Here is a 17,946-nt window from a genome sequence, read left to right as displayed (position 1 = left end):
TCACTAAAATAGTAGGACAACCATAGTTGATCACAACTTGTGAAAGACTTCAAAATACCTAGTAGATATGCTGTTGAATGTTTTGAACCAAAAAGTTGTGTTGACAGATATGCCAGTTACCCTGACCTGACCAGTGCACACTACAACATGGATTGCCATGTCAGACTGTACCCCTTAAATATAGATGTTCAATATATGTTAATTATTTTGCAGAATACACTTCTTAGAAGAAAAACCACACAAAACCTAGATAGAGGGGCACAGTCTTCATATCAAGAGCTGAGGACATGGTCTTTTGCCATCTCTATCAAAACCAGGACAGGTGCTTGGAAAGTTGGAAAGTAAATCCCACCATTCTCATAGCGATGAGGATTCCTAAAGACCCACAACCATATGAGCAGCTAGACACTGGCTTCTTTGTTTCAAAACTTACAGCAGAGCTACATGAACCGAAGCACTGTGGTGTGGCCTGAGGCTAGATCAATGGAATAGAATCGAAAGTGCAGAAACCATCTCGCATGCTCATGGTCTATAAGTTTCTGAGAAGAGGCAGTGGCTACTCATGGAGAAAGAATGATGTCTGAAACAAAGTGTTGGGGAAGCAGAATATCCACATAGGTTTCATGTAGTCAGTGTGCCACACATCAGAAACAAATGTGAACCTGAGACCTCACATTGGTGAAATGGCCCTGGATATGGTGCTGAAGGACAACAGTCTTAACAGCAGGTGGTGATGCCACAGGACTTTGGACTTGCAAAGCCAAGCTTTAGATTTGACATCATGGCACAAGCACGAGGCAGAAAACTCTTTGGAAGGAAGTGAAGTTGAGCTATGTATACAAAAGGACATCATGACAAGGGGAACCGGTGTACACGGTGAGGCTGTGAGGCGTGTGCTAACAAGGGCTGCTATACAGAATATCCTAAGCCATCAATACCCCAAAAAACTAACCCCTATTCTGAAATCTGTGACAGGGCTGAGAAGATAGTTTTGCAGATGTATCCAAAAGTGAACAAATATGAAAGGCTAGAGAAGAAGGGAGTGGGAGGTCAAAAGAACCCTCCAGAACAGAGAATGTTCTTGTGGGCTCAGTCTTCAGTTGTCCATGATGATCAAAGTCCATCAATCAGACCCTGGACTTAACCAACACCATACCCTAGCCCACCAGACTGTAAGCTGATTCAAGCCTTGGAGAAGGTGAGTGCAGCCTTCTCTTTCTATTCTGGTTATGGCCACAACAATTGCACACCCCATCAGACAGTGGGTATCATCAAGTCAGTAACAAAACAGTTGCGGTAAATCTCCAACCCGAATAAGCCTGGGCAATGAAAACACAACTCAATTAATATGACTACACGCTGTGCACCTAGATTGAGCAGATCTACCACTACACTACCATCTTCCTCATATAAGACACCCCATTTGCAGTTTCTCCAGGCCAAATGCTTCTGCTCCACTTTCCTTCTCCTCCTCTTCCTCCTCCTCCTCCTCCTCCTCCTCCATTGTTCTCTCTCTCTCTCTCTCTCTCTCTCTCTCTCTCTCTCTCTCTCTCTCTCTCTCTCTCTCTCTCTCTCTCTCTCTCTCTCTCTCTCTCTCTCCAGCTCTACCTTCCCCTCTTTCTCCACCTAACCACCAGCTCTAGCCTTTATTTATAAATTAAGGTGGGAAGCAGGTTTACAGGAAATCACCTGAGTGCTGACTCATTCCTTGTTTGCAGCCCCTCACAGGAGAACAGAATTAACATCAAATACAATTAGCCCCAGGGCTATCTGCAACAGTGGAAGGCCTCACCATAGAAACCAAAGTAGGGACTTCTTAATGTGAATGTGACCACCCCAAAACCAAGCTCCCAGAAGAACAGATAAGCCATGAGTAGATTCAGTTCAGCATGACAGATGGGGTGCTCACATCCGGTTAATTGGACTCCATGTATTCTTGGGACCAACACTGAATAGCAGGCCACTGAGGTGACATGAACTGCTGTCTGGTATCCAGTTCCCAGAGGGCATTGATATAAGACACAGGACAATCTGGCCAGGTCTGGCACAGAGACCAAAACAGACAAAGTACTCAGGTCTACAGAGCAAAGATTCCTCCTCTTGTGGTCCTTCAAATCATGAGTGAACTCCATGCAGATTCTGACCACAGATGTTCTCACTTTACTTCAAGGAAGAAATGGGCACCTATGTTTCAGTAGGAAGGGTAGATGGACACTGATCTAACAGCCTCTCAACTCCAAGATCCAGACTGGAAAGAAACCCTGGGCAGAGCAGAACCATCTACAGTCTTGACTGCCAAGGATATCTCAATGTTTCCCAGTAGCAATGTGGAACTGTTATGGCGACAACCGTGATGAACAGAGAAGATTCTATTGACCTTGTACTGTGGAGAAGAGGCCTGATCCCCTTTCTTCATAATCAGCTACCCAATACCCACACTAACAAACTCATCCTAGGACATTCCTACCTGTGCACACCACCTGGGTGTAAGATTGAAGGTCGCACTGCTCTGCAAAGTTCACATTGATCTTGCAGTAGAAAATGTCAGCCTCTGTTCCTTGGCAAGACACGAATTTCTGTTCTTGACTTCCCTGGTGAGTTTTGGACCACTGCAGAGCGGTGCCACACTCCAGCTGTCTGCACAAGATACTTGCCTCTTCCTTCTGTAGGTCACATTTCAGGAGTGTGGAAGACCCACTCAACAACTCAGGAGACCCAGCACATGGACTGGCACCTCTGGCCAGCCTGACTTGTTGAAAGTTATCACCTGGTGGCACAGGGGACAAAACCAGCTCCTAGAAGCTTCTGCCAAAGGTACATGATCAGGGTCTGCAGAGTGACTTTTTTAGTCTGAAGCATTGCACAAGATCCCTGGCAGTGTCACCAGCCTTTAGAACTACCCTGAAATAACAGGCAAATGGAGTCCATCCTTCCAGAATGCCACAAAGGCACAGGATCACATGAGACGGGGACACTTTCCTCAAAAACTAGTATGTCAAGTCTCCCTGACTTGAGCTATGCCTAGTACACAGTGACAGTGTGTGGGAACCTCAAGGTGTTTCCTGAGGTGATCTAAGTAAAGCAATGACACATGAACTTGATGGCTGATTTTAAAAAATATATACAAGAAAAGTTTTTGAGGAGAGGAACAAGGAGAGTGAGAACTGATTTTCTTTAGAACAGGGAAAGTAAGCATCCCTTATGGTCTCTCATCATGGAACTCTTAGGGGCAAAGTGCTCACACCTGACCATACCCCCTCCTCCCTGGACACTTGTCTCAATGCCTCTACTTACAAGGCAAAATAAAAGAAGAATGGCAGGGGGTGGGGGGAACCTAGGGATTTGAGCAGCCTTCATCTGACTCACCTGAACAGATAATGGATACCACACACTGGCACTTGCAGTCACTGAGGGGTCCCCAGCCTCCCAGAGAACACTCCCAGAGTGTGGCCTCCTCACCACTGCACTTGGTACCATACAGCCAGGGTGAGTTCATTTCTTCAGGTCTCAAAACATACTGGAAGGTTGAACGTGCATGGCTACAGCCAAGATGTCTGCAGGTCACTGAAGCTTCCTGCATGCCCCAGTGGTCACCACACACAAGGCCTTGCTGCTCACTGTGTTCTATTTGCAGACGGCCATCACATTGGTTTGCACCATCTACGAGATTCAGGGAATCCTCCCCAACCAGTCCTTCTGAGATGAGACATGAGTTAGATGGAGAAGATACTGAGAATTTCATTCAAAATGCTTCTTAATGAGAAAGCCCATCTTTGCTGTCCATCACAGTTACTCCTTTTTCTCAGATTCCCTCTCTATGAATATTCTGAATTATAACAGAATCAAAATGGTTTCTTCAGTGAAACTTTAGTTAGCAGAAACGAGCACAAAGAAATGAGGCATCAGATATCAGCAGTGCTATTCTGTCACTGACCTTGGTTGGCAATATTTTGTACATCTGTGTCCCTTGCATACGGGCTCTGTAAACAGCAGTGTTCACTCACCAGAAGGGAGGACCCAGCAGGCCAGCAGCAGATGCCACAGAGCCAGAGAGGATAGTGTCATTCTGGATCTCACTGCAGCATCAGTTCTCCAAACTGATAGTCTCACTTCAGAAACTTGTTCAGTCTCTAGGCAAAAGGCGGGCTCTAATTTAGAGTGATGCTGTTCTAGGGGCAGTGCCGGTAAGCACTCTGGGAGCCTCCCTTACATCAGAGCTGTCATCTGTAACTCAAAAAGGCTTTCACTCACTGTGCCAGGGCCCAGAAAGCATCAGTGGTGTGGAACTTCCTGCAGCTGGTACCCAGTACAACCCCAGGTGTAAGGAGGACAAGAAGTCATACAGCAAGGCTTCGATGGCTGCGCCTCATGAAGCCAGAGTAAATAAAACATGGCAGCAAATACTGTTCTCTCCCTCAAATAGAAGATCTCAATAAGGATCAGAGTCTTTCCAAGACTTGTTAGTTGTTAATAAATAGACGTAAAATTGTTATGATTTCACCTTTTTCTTCTTTTCTGGGAGTGTCTCATAGGGCAGTTCACCCCACCACAGGTCCTCAGAAATTCCCACAAACACAGCTAACAAATGAGAAATATTTGTAAGCTGTCCAACTGGAAAGAAGCTGGAGCCACTCCCCATGAGATGCTCAAGGAGGTTATGGGGCTTCGAGGTGGGAAAGAATGAGAAGTATGGCCAGGGAGACAAGTTAGAGAAGAGCAACCTGTATCCACCTCCAGAAAAAAGATGGGACCCAACCATGGGAAAGGCAGATAGTGAAGGCAGATCCTCTTCTAACTGGGAGTCCTCAGTGAAACCTCAGGCTTTTGACTGAGCTGCCATACCTTGGTTACCAACTCCCACGGTATACTGCCATTGTCCTAACATCACATTTAACAGTGCCTAACAGTCTATGAAAATTAGGACCAAGATACTTGGAAGAACCAGGCAGACTAACCAAAAACACTAAGAGGTTCTGTTCTTTACTGCGACACCATGAGGGTCAATGTTACAGCTGAGCATCAGTAGAATACAAAGTTTGCCAAAACTTCATGTGGACCTATGTATCTAAGACAACAGATACTGTTCTCACCACAAAGAAATGATTGGGTTATGAGGTAACACATATATTATGTCCACTTGATCTATTCACGATGTATACACATATTAAAATGTTGTGGTTTTGACAGGAGTGTTGGCACATGCCTGCAGCAGCACTTGGAAGGTGGGAACAAGAGATTTGGTAGATTCAGTTATCCCCAGCTACCAAGTTTTAGGCCAACCTGGGCCCCGTCTCAAAAGAACAAGAAAAACACATTATATATCTTAGCTGTTTTTAATTTCCTTGAGCAATTAGAGAAATAAGAAATAAAATCTAGCATTACTAAATTGACATATCAATTAACATATCAAGAAATTGTAAAAACACAAAAGCAATATATTTTAACTAAACTATTGAAAAACAGAAAGTCCTGACACAGCAACAGAGAAGTTGCTGTTCATGTATTCCAGATTCACAGAAAAACCAACAGCCAATGTCTCATCAAAATCAGGAAGGTAAAAACCAGAGGTAGGGAAAGAAGTCCAAAGAACTGGAAAAGTCAAACAACGATTTGCTTGCTTTTTTATCTCCAGCAATACTCCTCTTTGAAGTAAAGGGTCCCAAAGTTATGTGAAGAAAAATAGAACACTGGCATATATGGGCATAAAAGAGCATGGGTGCTGTTCTTTCTGTGATTTTCAAATGCAGCTTCTTTTTCTCTTACATGATATAAAACATTAATACATAAATCCTAATTTAAAGACATAAAATATGAAGTTTAATTTATGAAAATGGCTTAAAATGGAAAACAAATAATATAGGAACAGAATATATATAATATATATGTCTATATACACATATATGTCACATATATATTGCAAAATTTTGGAAGTCAAGTTGATGTTAACTCAGACTTTATCATTATAAATTAAAGGCATAAACTGCAGTAGCAAAGTAACTAGGAAAACAATTTTGAAATATCTTGAATCTACACTCGATTGTTTATTACAATGTGATTAGTAAGATCCAAGCTAGTTTACCAACCTAACCATCTGTCATCTGATAAGTAGATAAAGAAAATGTGTATACACACTACTCTGCCATGAGATCATGAAATCCCGTCATTTCCAACAGCATGTCAGGAACTGGTGACCATTATGTTAAGTGAAAGAAACATGCAGAGAAAGACAAACACTGGTGGTATGATTCATACACAGAGTATGAGAAATTATCTCGTTGAACTTAATCTTAGCATTGTGTGCCAAAGGCTGGAAAGGGCAGGAGAGAAGAATAGATGTAGAAAAGTTGATCAATGGGCACTAAGTTGCATTTAATGAGAAAAATAGTTGCTATTCTACGGGACAATAAGAAGACCATATATAATGTATCATATGTTTCCAAAGAAGCCTAGGAACAATTTTTGAATGCATTCACCAAAAGAAAATGACATGCTTCTGATTAAATACATATGATTATCAAATTTGAACACAATACCACATATATATGTATTTAAAAAGCTACATAGTATACCAAAAAAATACATATAATCTTGATTATCAATTAAATAACTTTTAAATAATAAAAATAAGTAAAACTGGAATATGATGAAAAGTCAATTTCTAAAACTACATAGTCTTTAAAAATCACACAAAATTACACACAAAATGCAATTATGAAAGAAATAAAAAGGGTTTAAAACTTGTAAGACATGCAGAAATAGACAGCAAAACAGCAGACATATCAATGCTTAGTGAGCAGTTACTTTAGATGGGAATGAGTTAAATCTATTATCAAAGGGAAAGAATTCCAGATTATTACAAAAATATTACATATTATCTATGACAGATTTGCTTTTTATTCACTCACGGCTAGGTTGACAGTGAAAGGACAGAGTAAACATTGAGTGCACAATGACACCAGACCAGAAAGGCGTAAGAAAAACACTGCGGCAGGAGACCAAAAGGACCGCTGTAAACGGATGGAGGTGTCAGTTCACCAACGATGAAGAACAACACTCAGCACATACAGCAGAACCTTGGGGAATAAGAAAAGAATTTGTTGGGGAATTTGAGGTGTACACAGTTCTGCAGTGGTGACTACAGACTTAGAAAGCTACTAGCACAGTAGACAGGACAGCCACAGGCATGGTCGGGAGGTAGAGAACGCAGCAACCCTCAAAAGCATCTGAAACTGATTGGCACACAGACCTCCCAACATGGGTCCCATGCTAGGTCACATAACACATGTGAATACATTTAAAATCTGGCTTAAATGAAAATTTAAAAGTAACTCAGACAATTAATGAGGCAAAAAATAAATAAATAAATAAAATCATGGGACTGGAGAGATAACTTTGTGGCTAAATGCACTTATAGTTCTTACAGAGACCTGAGTTCAGTTCCCAGCACCCACATCAAACAACTCATAACCCCACCTGCAACTCCACTGCCAGGAGATCTGAGCCCTTCTTCTGGCCTACACAGGCACACACACACACACACACACACATGCACACACATGCACATGTACACATGTGATTTTAAAATAAGTATTTAAGAATCGAACAAATCAAAAAGAAAATGAAAACACAAATAAAAATACAACATACCAAATGCAAAATAAGAAATATGCAGTATGTAGAAGTATATTTTTTACTATAAACACCTATATTCCGAATCTAATGTAGGGAAAGACAGGAGAAAAGGCCAAACAGTAAATAGAGCAGAGACTGAGGGAATGGCCAAACAGTAACTGGCCCAACTTGAGACCCATCCTATGGGCAAGCACCAATCCCTGACACTATTACTGATACTCTGTTATGCTTGCATGCATGAGCCAACAAAATTGTTCTCTGAGAGACTCCACCCAGCAGCTGAATGAAACAGATGCAAAGGCCCATAGACAAACATTAGATAGAGCTGGGGGAGTCTTGAGGAAGAGGGAAGGATAGAGGGCCCCAAAGAGGATAGAAACTCTATAGGAAGACCAACAAAGTCAACTAAGCTGGACCCTTGGTGGCTCTCAGAGACTGAAGCACCAACTAAAGAACATACACAGACTGGACCTTCGGCCCCCACACATATGTAGCAGATGTGCAGACCAGACGTTGTATGGTCTCACAACAAATAGAGCAGGGGCTATTGATATTGTTGCCTGTCTGTGGATCCTGTTCCCCTAACTGGGCTGCTTTGTCTGACCTCAGTGAGAGAGGATGAGCCTAGCCCTGCAAAGACTTGATGTACCAGGGTGGGGGTGATACTCAGGGTAGGTCTCCAACCTCTCAGAGGGAAGGGCAGGGAGATGGAGGAGGGACTGTATGAGTGGTAATTGGGAGGAGGGGCCAATAATCACGTTGTTAGATAGATAGATAGATAGATAGATAGATAGATAGATAGATAGATAAGGGAAGGGAAGGGAAGGAAAGGAAAGGAAAGAAAAGAAACGGAAAGAAATGAAAAGAAAAGAAAAGAAAAGAAAAGAAAAGAAAAGAAAAGAAAAGAAAAGAATGTTCTCAAATTAATAGCTAAACTTTATACTAGTGAGACAGAGGGAGGGAGGGACCTGAATGGGAGAGGGGAGGAGAGGAAAGGGGGACAGGATCAGGTACAGGGGAAGACAGGAGGGAAGCCCAGATGGCCAGAAGAATGAATGAAAATATGCAGTTGCAGGGGTGGGGGTTGGGGCTGAGGTGGGTGGAATGCAGTATGTAGAAGGATATTTTAGAAGGACCCTCTAGAAAGTCCCAGAAACCTGGGTTGTGAGAGGCTCCCAGGACTCAATGGGGATGATCTTAGCTAAAATGCCCAACACTCGGGAGATGGAACCTGAAGAGACCATCTCCAGTAAATAGACATGGCCTTCAATGGAGAAATGGGACCACCCACTCATCTTCAAAATTTTTGTCCCAGAATTTTTCCTGTCTAAAAGATATGTAGGGACAAAAATGGAGTAGAGACTGAAGGAAAGGCAGTCCAGTGGCAAGCCCAACTTGGGATCCATCCCATGTGAAGTCACTAAACCTTGACACTATTACTGATACTGTGTTATGCTTGCAGACAGGAGCATAGCATGGCTGTCCTCTGAGAGTCTCTACCAGCACCTGACTGAGACAGATGCACAGACAAGCATTGGACTGAGATTGGGGACCCCCATGGAGGAGTTAGGGGAAGAATTGAAAGAGCTGAATGAGATGGCAACCACATAGGAAGAACAACAGTATCAACTAACCCAGATCCCTCAGAACTCCCAGAGACTAAGCCACCAACCAAGGAGCCTACATGGGATGGCATGTGGCTCCTGACACATGTAGCAGAGGACTACATTGTCTGCCCTCAGTCAGAGAGGATGTGGCTAATCCTATAGAGGCTTGATGCCCCAGGGAAGGGAGATACTAAGGGGTGAAGTGGAGGTGTGTGAGGGGTTGGGGGAGCACCCTCTCAGAGGCAAAGGGGAGGGGTGTTGGGGTGAAGAAGGACTCTGGGAGAGGGGACCAGGAAGGGAAGCAACATTTGGAATATAAATAAGTAAAAGCATTTAATAAATGGCAATAAATAAATAAATAAATACCATTACTAAATGCAAAAAAAACAACCTTAGAATAAAGAAAAGTGCATGAGAAATAGCTCTCTAGTTCTGTGTATGCATCATCCTGCTAGAAAAGCCAGACAATGGCATTACAATAATAAAACATTACAGACTAACATCCTAAAGATTCTGAAGCAAAAGTCTCAACAACATTGAAGAATACAGAAATTAACTGCAAATGGAATGATATACCAGAACCAATTATTATTTATCTCAAATGAATGGAAATCTACAACCAATGGAGGTAGAGAGGTAGGGGGATGAGACAGACCTGTGATAAGGAAGTTGTCCAAGAATCAGTGAGAGTGACCTTAGCTGTGACTCACAGCACTGGGGATGTGGAACCAGAAGAAGCCACCTCCTATAGCCAGGCAGGAACCCCAGTGGAGTGATAGGAACACCAACCCACCCACAAAGCTTTCAACCCAAAATTTATCCTGTCTACCAGAAATGCAGGGACAGTGAATGGAGCAGAAACTGAGGAAATGACCAGCCAATAACCAGCCCAACTTGAGACCCCTCCCATAAGCAAGCACCAATCACCGACACTATTAATGATATTCTGTTATGCTTGCCGAAAGTAGTCTAGTATGGCTTTCCTCTGAGAAGCTCCCAGCAGGTGACTCAGTCAGATGCAGATGTTCACAGTCAAACAGTGGGTGGAGCTTGAAGACTCTTATGGAAGAATACAGGGAAGGATTGTGGATCCTGAACAGGATAGAAACTCCACAGGAATACCAACAGAGTCAACTAACCTGGACTCTTGGGGCTCTTAGAGACTGAACCACCAACCAAAGAGTATGCATAGGTTGGACCTAGGCCTCCTGCACATATACAGCTTGGTCTTCATGTGGGTCCCAAATAAATGGAGTGGGGGCTATTCCAAAAGCTATGAACTGTCCATAGGATATGTTCTTCTAGCTGGACAGCCTTGTCTGACCTTAGTAGAAGAGGATGTACCTAGCCCCACAGAGTACCAGGGTGAGGGAATCCCCAGGGGGCCCCCATCTTATCTGAGAAGAATGGGAGGGGTTTGACCTGGAGGGGGCAATAAGTGGGATGTAAAGTGAAACAATTGATTAATTAATTAATAATAAAGATTTATCTCAGAAAGGCAAAGTTGATTCAATACATAAAAAACAGCCACCATAATAGAAAGTACTAATACATCAAAGGGAAGGACAATGATGATCTCAAATTGTGATTTTAATATAGTTGATATCTTTAAATTATTCAAAAGAATTGGAAAAAAACAGAAATTTGTAACATATCACCAAAGAGTGTTTAGAAAGCCCTGCAATTAGCAATGTACTCAAGCATACAAGACTAAGACTGAAAGTCTTGGTCCTAAGATCAGGGACATGAGAAGCATGCCCATGTTCATAGCACCCACTGAACACTGGGAGCAATACAAAAGAAACCAAAAGAGGAAAACCAGAAGAAAAGAAGACGGGCTGCCAGGCTAGACAGAGCAAAGATCTATTCAGAGATGAGTAGAACTCATATGTAGAAAATCCAGAGGCCTTCACTAAGAAAGTAACAGAGGTAACACACTACCTTATAAAGTTGCAGGATATGTATAAGCACAGACATGTAAATTATTTAGTTAACCATTATCTTGACTGAACAATCAAAAATGAGATAAAAACTCCATTACATATTAAAAATCTAGCAATACATTTCCCCCAAATATGGAGAAGCTGTAAAAGAAATCAAACTTTGCTTTACATAATTAAGTAAATCTAGAGCCCAGTCAGGAAATTTAGCTTAAGAAGTCCTGCCCAAGAGACTAACTCAAGGGCGAGAGAGAAAGGAGCAAACCACGGAACACCTGTGACACCGTGAGACACAACAGACTTTCTAGGTGTCCTGGCCCACAGGTTCCTGGGAAGGAAACATACGATAAGAAGCACTTGAGGTCCCATTTTCAGAATCCTTCCTCACAGAGCCTGAGAATCAAACATTTGTGTACACTCACCCAGCCTCACCCCACCCCCCCCCCCCCCGTGCTGAAGGCTTGCCGAATCTCATTGCATCCTAATGTAGAAGGAAGCAGAGAGAAGACAGGATGTGGGTCTGGGCTCTAAAATCTCAAGACCCACCTTCCCCTAGTAATCAATCCATCTTATCCAACCAGGCTCCATTTTCTGGATAATCTACAGCAGTGTTGTTAGTTGAGTACTAAGTATTCAAGTACCTGGGCTTCTGGGGGCTTCACACTCAGACTGCAGCAATGAGCAGGCACTGTCCTCACAACCTTCTTTTTTTCATTTTAGAGTTTTTATAGATATTTTCTTTATTTACATTTCAAATGTTATCTCCTTTCCTGGTTTCCCCTTCAAAACCCCCCTATGTCCTCCCCTGCTCCTCCTGCTCACCAACCCACCCATTCCTGCTTCCTGGCCCTGGCATTCCCCTACACTGGGGCATAGAGCCTTCACAGGACCAAGGGTGTCTCCTCCCATTGATGACCAACTAGGCCATCCACTGCTACATATGCAGCTGGAGCCATGAGTCCCACCATATGTTTTCTTTGGTTGGTGGTTTAGTCCCTGGGAGCTCTGAGGGTACTAGTTAGTTTGTATTGTTGTTCCTCCTATGGGGCTGCAAATTCCTTCAGCTCATTAGGTCCTTTCTCTAGCTCCTTCATTGGGAACCCTGTGCTCAGTCCAATGGTAGCTTCCAGGTCAATATCAGCCTGACTTTTCCGTGTTCTATGACTCATATGTGGTACCTTCAGAAATAGTGTCTTATCCTCAAGTTCTGAAGAGTAACCAAGAACAATAGCAATAGACTATAATGTTTTGATTGGCCTATGGGACCCCAAGGATCAATAACTAGAAAGGGGGTATACTATATCTGGGACAAAGCTTTTTCTTTTATAGGCAATGATCTCTGAATGAGGCATTATATCCCTGTAGTAGGTTAACTCCATTATAACCAGATAGATAGATAGAGATATGTATATATAATATGTATAAATATTTTATGTAGGGTTATATATTAAAAAGATATATATAAGATATATAACATAATATATACATATATGGTCATATATACATATATGATCACATATACATATATGGTCATATATGATATGACCATATGATATATATAATATATCCTTCTTCTACCATGTCCTCCCGTCCATTACTTCCTCTTCCATTATTCCCCTTTCCCCTTATTACCATCCACATTCTATATCTTAGAAACCTCACTCCTTGGTCTCTTACTAGTGTCCTGTTTTCTATGAGTATTCCCATTTAAACATCTCTATAGACTCAATGCCCATGTTCAGCTTGAAGAAGTTGTGAAAAGCCATTACCACAGTTCTCTGGATGTGGGGGTCTAGAGGTGGTTATTCTAGTTGTCTTTTTAGGGAATGTTGAAATGGTCATAATTGGAACAGGGAGGAAAAAGCTAGAATTGATTGTGTAACCATAATCGCATTTGGTAGAAATCTTTACAATAGTTACTAAGTTGAAGTCATAGTTTCTTATTTTGGTACAGAATTTATTTTGATACAGAATCAAGGTTATCATTGGTATAAATTTCTTCTAATGATACAAAATTTTAAAAGTACAAGGCTTGGACCCAGTCCTTCTATAAATGCCATTACAAACTGATCTGAGATGTTTAACCCTGTGAGTTAAGGGCTAGTTAGAAAATTCATGGTTCTGAGTTTATTGTTAGGGTGTTTTCAAATAATTTAATTAGAAATAGCTGAGAGTAGTTAACAGACAACAGTCCAGATTATTTTACATAGATAGTTGTTTTCAAGAATGTCAGAAATACACAGAATGACATTTAATATTATTTATTCTTTTGTTGTTGAGACATATCGGCTCCTAGCAGCTCCCCTTTTGTGGATTTAAAGAAGAAACTGAGTGTCTCTACCTCCAGGTGAGGTGGTACATTGTGGCTAGGAGGCCACTGGGCAGAAACAGCCTCTCTCTCCTGCAGACCTGTGCCATTCTTGAGAGGACACAAGTTACAGGTTAGGACAGCTTAGTTCTGCCGAGACAGAATAATCTAGTCCATAATAAATCCTGCTTTTCAAAGGTCTGTCATCAAGTTTCTGAAAAGGAAACTGGTCCTGGAAGCCTATTCACATGGTGAGTGACCAAGACAGACAGACTTACTGACTTACTTCCTCATCTTGAAGTAGCATGCAAAGGACTCCTGGTGCTGACACCACCCTTTGCTGTTCCCTGGCATGACAGAGGCAACACTATCATCCTCCTAGGATTACAGTGCCATGATTTGAGTATACCCACTAGATAGAGTGGATGCCAAGGGAGCCTGGTCAGGATACCTGTCTCAAGCATCAAGTAATTCCCCCTAGTTAGAGTTGTAACCTGAATACCAAGAGTATGTGTGCAAGCCCCCAACGTGTTCCCTGAAGTGCTCCAAGGCAGACAGAAAAAAAAAACAAAAAAAACAAAAAATAGAGCTTCATTGATGACTTTGGATAGCAGTAGACTTCAGAAAAAAGTTACTGAGAGGGGGTCCAGAGAGAATGAGAGCTGAACACCCTTAGGACATGGAATGAAAGCTCTCAGCTAGTTTCTCACCCAGGGCATCTGTAGGGAAAGGGACTCACACCCAGCCATACCTCCCCTCTTCCCTTGGATATTTGTCTCAATTCCTTTAGTTCCAAAGCACAAAAGGAGATTCTTGGGACCAAGATCTTACCATCCCCTAGCTGACTCACCTGAACAAGAAATTGACACTATACACTGGCATTCACAACCGTCAGAGGGTCCCCAGGACCCTGGGGAACAGTCCCAAATTGTGGCTTCCTCACCATGGCACTGAACACCATAAAGCCAAGGTGGCTCTGTCTCTTCAGGTCTCAAAATATGCTGGTAGGTATACTGCACACGACCACAGCCAAGCTGTTTGCAGACCACTAAAGCTTCCTTCAGACCCCAACTTGGGTTCCCACACACCAGGCCTTGGTGTCCACCATACTGCACATGCAAGTTACCACTACAGGCATTTAAATTCCCAATGAGACTCACGGAGTCCTCTGCTGATATACCTTCAGGAGCAAGAAGACAACACAGGAAGAAAAGTCTTAGGTCTTCATTGAGAGCCCTCCATATTTGGAAAGCCCATCTTCACCATTCTTCAAAATTCTTCCTTTTCTTCAAATTTCCCTACCATGAACATTGCATTGTGCTAGCATTAAGACAGTCACTTTGATTAAATGAAAGTTAGCAGAAATGAGCACACACATACACACACATGAACCTTAGGCATCACCAGCCTGTGCCATTCCTGAATACAGTCACCTATATTTCACATTCCTGTATCCCTGACACTCAAAGCCAGCACACACTCACCAGGAAGAAGGCTCCAACAGGGTAGCATCAAAGGCCACAGCCCAAGAGAGAACAGTCCCATGCCAGATCTCCTTGGGGGTGCAGTTCCCCAGGCTGACACGATCAGAGCAGGTACCTGTCTCTGTCTCCAGGCTTCTTGTGGATTCTAAATCAGGGTGGCACTGTTATGAGGCCAGAGCCCTTAAGCAACCTGAGATCCTCCCCCCACATCAGAGCTGTCATCTGTCACCCAGAGCAAGCACTTACCTACTGGCCAAAGCCCAGGGAGCACCAGTACTGTGGGACTTCCTGTAGCTAGTATCCGAAGCAGTCCAAGGTATGAGGAGAACAAGGAGTCTCCTCCCAGCAAGGTCTGAATGGCTATAGCTGCCAAGGCCAGCAGCAAAAAGGACATCAAGGGCCTTTCTATGCCTCAAACAGATCTGGATGAAGAACTGAGTCCTTCCTAGATCAGTTTATTGTCAGTAGACAGGCTTGGCAATTTGATCATAGTACTGAAAAACATGTTTTCCCTGATCCCAGATGCCAGAGGGGTATGTCTCCCTGTGGTAAAATGCCTACCTAAGAAATGACCACGCAAGCAAGTTCACATCATGAGATTGGAAGATACACTAACAAATGTGTAGACAAGAGGATACATCGCCATTAAGATCACGGTTCATCTGTCTAGTTGCTGATGAGCCACTACCAGCTATTGTTTGTCAAGGTGGACATATGGAATTTATACTGAAATGCATTTTTCCCATTGGTCTGGTATCTTTAGGTTTGTAAAAATGAAATGAAGGAAGAAAGGAAGTGAAAGAAAAAATAAGAAAGAAAGAAAAAGAAAGAAAGAGAGAGAGAGGGAGGGAGGGAGGGAGGGAGAGAGAGAGAGAGAGAGAGAGAGAGAGAGAGAGAGAGAGAGAGAGAGAGAGAGAGAGAAAGGAAGAAAGACAGTCTTTGATGAACCTACAGCACATGAAAGCAACCATTTCTGAGAGGATTTCCTTCTCTTGAATTTTCCCTATTTATATCCTTTAAAAGTTCATAACAAACATCAGTTATGCTGACAGAATTACCTCAGTCAAAAGATATATGAGAACTCATGACATATAATATCCAGAGTCAAATTAAAAGTCCAATATTCTTTAATAAAAAAATATTAAGAATGACAAAAAGATGGCACAAAATGTATGGCCACAGGAATGCTCCTGAGTAAACTCTAATACCAGTAACAAAGTACCTCAGCATCAGCCATTGTGAGAATGTGGTCCAGGAGTGTGCTTGATGAGAGGGGGATCCAACTTCCCTGACCATAAAAGGGGGCCTGGTTACAGATGCGGTCTCTCCCCACACCCATGGTCACCTCTCTCTTCAGTCTTTCCACCTCAGTCATGACCATGCCCTAACTCACTAAGGCCAGTGTCTAGGACAGACAAGTCCCCTCTCCTAAGGCTAACACAGTGTCCACAGGATTTCCCATAAGTAAAACAAATGAAAAATGGTTGCATCTTTGCCAACTTAATTAGTAGGGGTTAGCTCCTTACTTAGGGTACCTAGAAAAGGGGCTTGGAGAGATCATGGGGCTTCCAGAGAGAAAAGAACTAGACAGAGTGTGGACAGAGAAGGATGGTAGCAGGGGAGGCCCAGAGCCCATAACCAAGAGGTCAGTTACAGCCCACTCTACTGCCAGAATCCCCACTGGATGCTGAGGCTTTGGGCTAAGTTGCCCTCTACTGGTAACCAGCTCTTTTGCAAGGTTACTAAACATTAACAGTGGTGGGGAGTAAGTCTTCACTCTCCTGCTGGTTAAGCTGTGTACTGGTAGGTTTTATGTATCAACTTGACCCAGGCTGGGGTTATCACAGAGAAAGGAGCTTCAGTTGGGGAAATGCCTCCATGAGATCCAGCTGTGGGGTATTTTCCCAATTAGTGATCAAGGGGGAAAGGCCCCTTGTGGGTGGGACCATCTCTGGGATGGCAGTCTTCGGTTCTATAAGAGAGCAGGCTGAGAAAGCCAGGGGAAGCAAGCCAGTAAAGAACATCCCTCCATGGCCTCTGCATTAGCTCCTGCTTCCTTACCTGCTTGAGTTCCAGTCCTGACTTCCTTGGTGATGAACAACAGTATGGAAGTGTAAGCTGAATAAACCCTTTCCTCCCCAATTTGCTTCTTGGTCATGATGTTTGTGCAGGAATAGAAACCCTGACTAATACAGAAGTTGGTACCAGGAGTGGGGTATTCTTGTGACGGCCTGACCTTGTTTTGGGGAGGACTGTAGAAGGACTTTGGGCCAGAAGATCCATTCAGTGTTAAGAGCTCTGTCGAATGTTGTGTAGGAGCTTGGAAGATAATGTTGAGAACAGTGCAGAAGATGGAGGCCTGGCTTGTGAAATTTCAGAGGGAAGATTAAAGACTTTTTTCAGGGCCATTGCTAGTTTGATTGTGAAGATTCTGTGGTTCTGGTTAGCTGGGGCTGAAGAATCAGCTGTGATTAACAAGATACCAGAACTACTAAAGCAAAAACTTTGCATTACTAGGACTATTGATGCTGGTTAGCTGGAGCTAAGAAATTAGTGGTGATTAAGAAGAGACCAGCATCATTGAGGTGACATCTTCTGGGAAGTGTTTTCTGAGAGCACAGAGGCTGTGTTCCAGAGATAGCCAAGGTTGTACCTTGTGCTGTGGCTGAACTTGGTAATGTGTAAGAGTTACCCAGGTACTGGTTTTGAAGGCATGAAGGGGCCACACAGAGCAGCTGAGGCTCAGCACTGTGAGAAGCCATGGAAGGCCACTGGTGAAGGTGCAGCCTCCGTTGCAATTGATGGCCCAGGACTGAAGAGGTCATGCAAAGGAGTTGAGGCTTGGCACCATGAAGAGAGCCTATGAGAGGCTATTGGTGAAGCCTAGTTACAGTGGAAGACAGCAGTGTTTTGGAAATGCCAGTACCATGAGATGACCACCAAGAACAGCAGCAGCAGTCGACTACAGGTAGCTG

At 43.1% G+C, this 17,946-nt stretch overlaps 1 protein-coding gene across 6 annotated transcripts in view; it reads right to left on the bottom strand.

The window, feature by feature from the left end:
* Window positions 1–17,946, bottom strand: part of 5830411N06Rik (RIKEN cDNA 5830411N06 gene) — a 53,456-nt gene that overhangs the window by 24,134 nt on the left and 11,376 nt on the right. For 2 of the 6 annotated variants that reach the window (XM_006536189.1, NM_001128146.1), the window contains exons 4-6: window positions 14,972–15,116; window positions 13,774–13,834; window positions 2,468–2,609 (exon numbers count right to left, since the gene is read on the bottom strand). The exons of the other annotated variants lie outside the window; for them this stretch is intronic. In XM_006536189.1, coding sequence (XP_006536252.1) covers window positions 2,468–2,609; window positions 13,774–13,834; window positions 14,972–15,116 — 348 coding nt within the window. The remainder of the gene's footprint in view (window positions 1–2,467; window positions 2,610–13,773; window positions 13,835–14,971; window positions 15,117–17,946) is intronic. 6 annotated transcript variants of the gene reach the window in all.

The sequence above is a fragment of the Mus musculus genome, chromosome 7 (assembly GCF_000001635.26).
Source record: "Mus musculus strain C57BL/6J chromosome 7, GRCm38.p6 C57BL/6J".
NCBI classification, from domain to species: Eukaryota; Metazoa; Chordata; class Mammalia; order Rodentia; family Muridae; genus Mus; species Mus musculus.
Note: the sequence above shows the minus strand (reverse complement) of the source record. Positions and strands in the feature narration are given on the sequence as shown.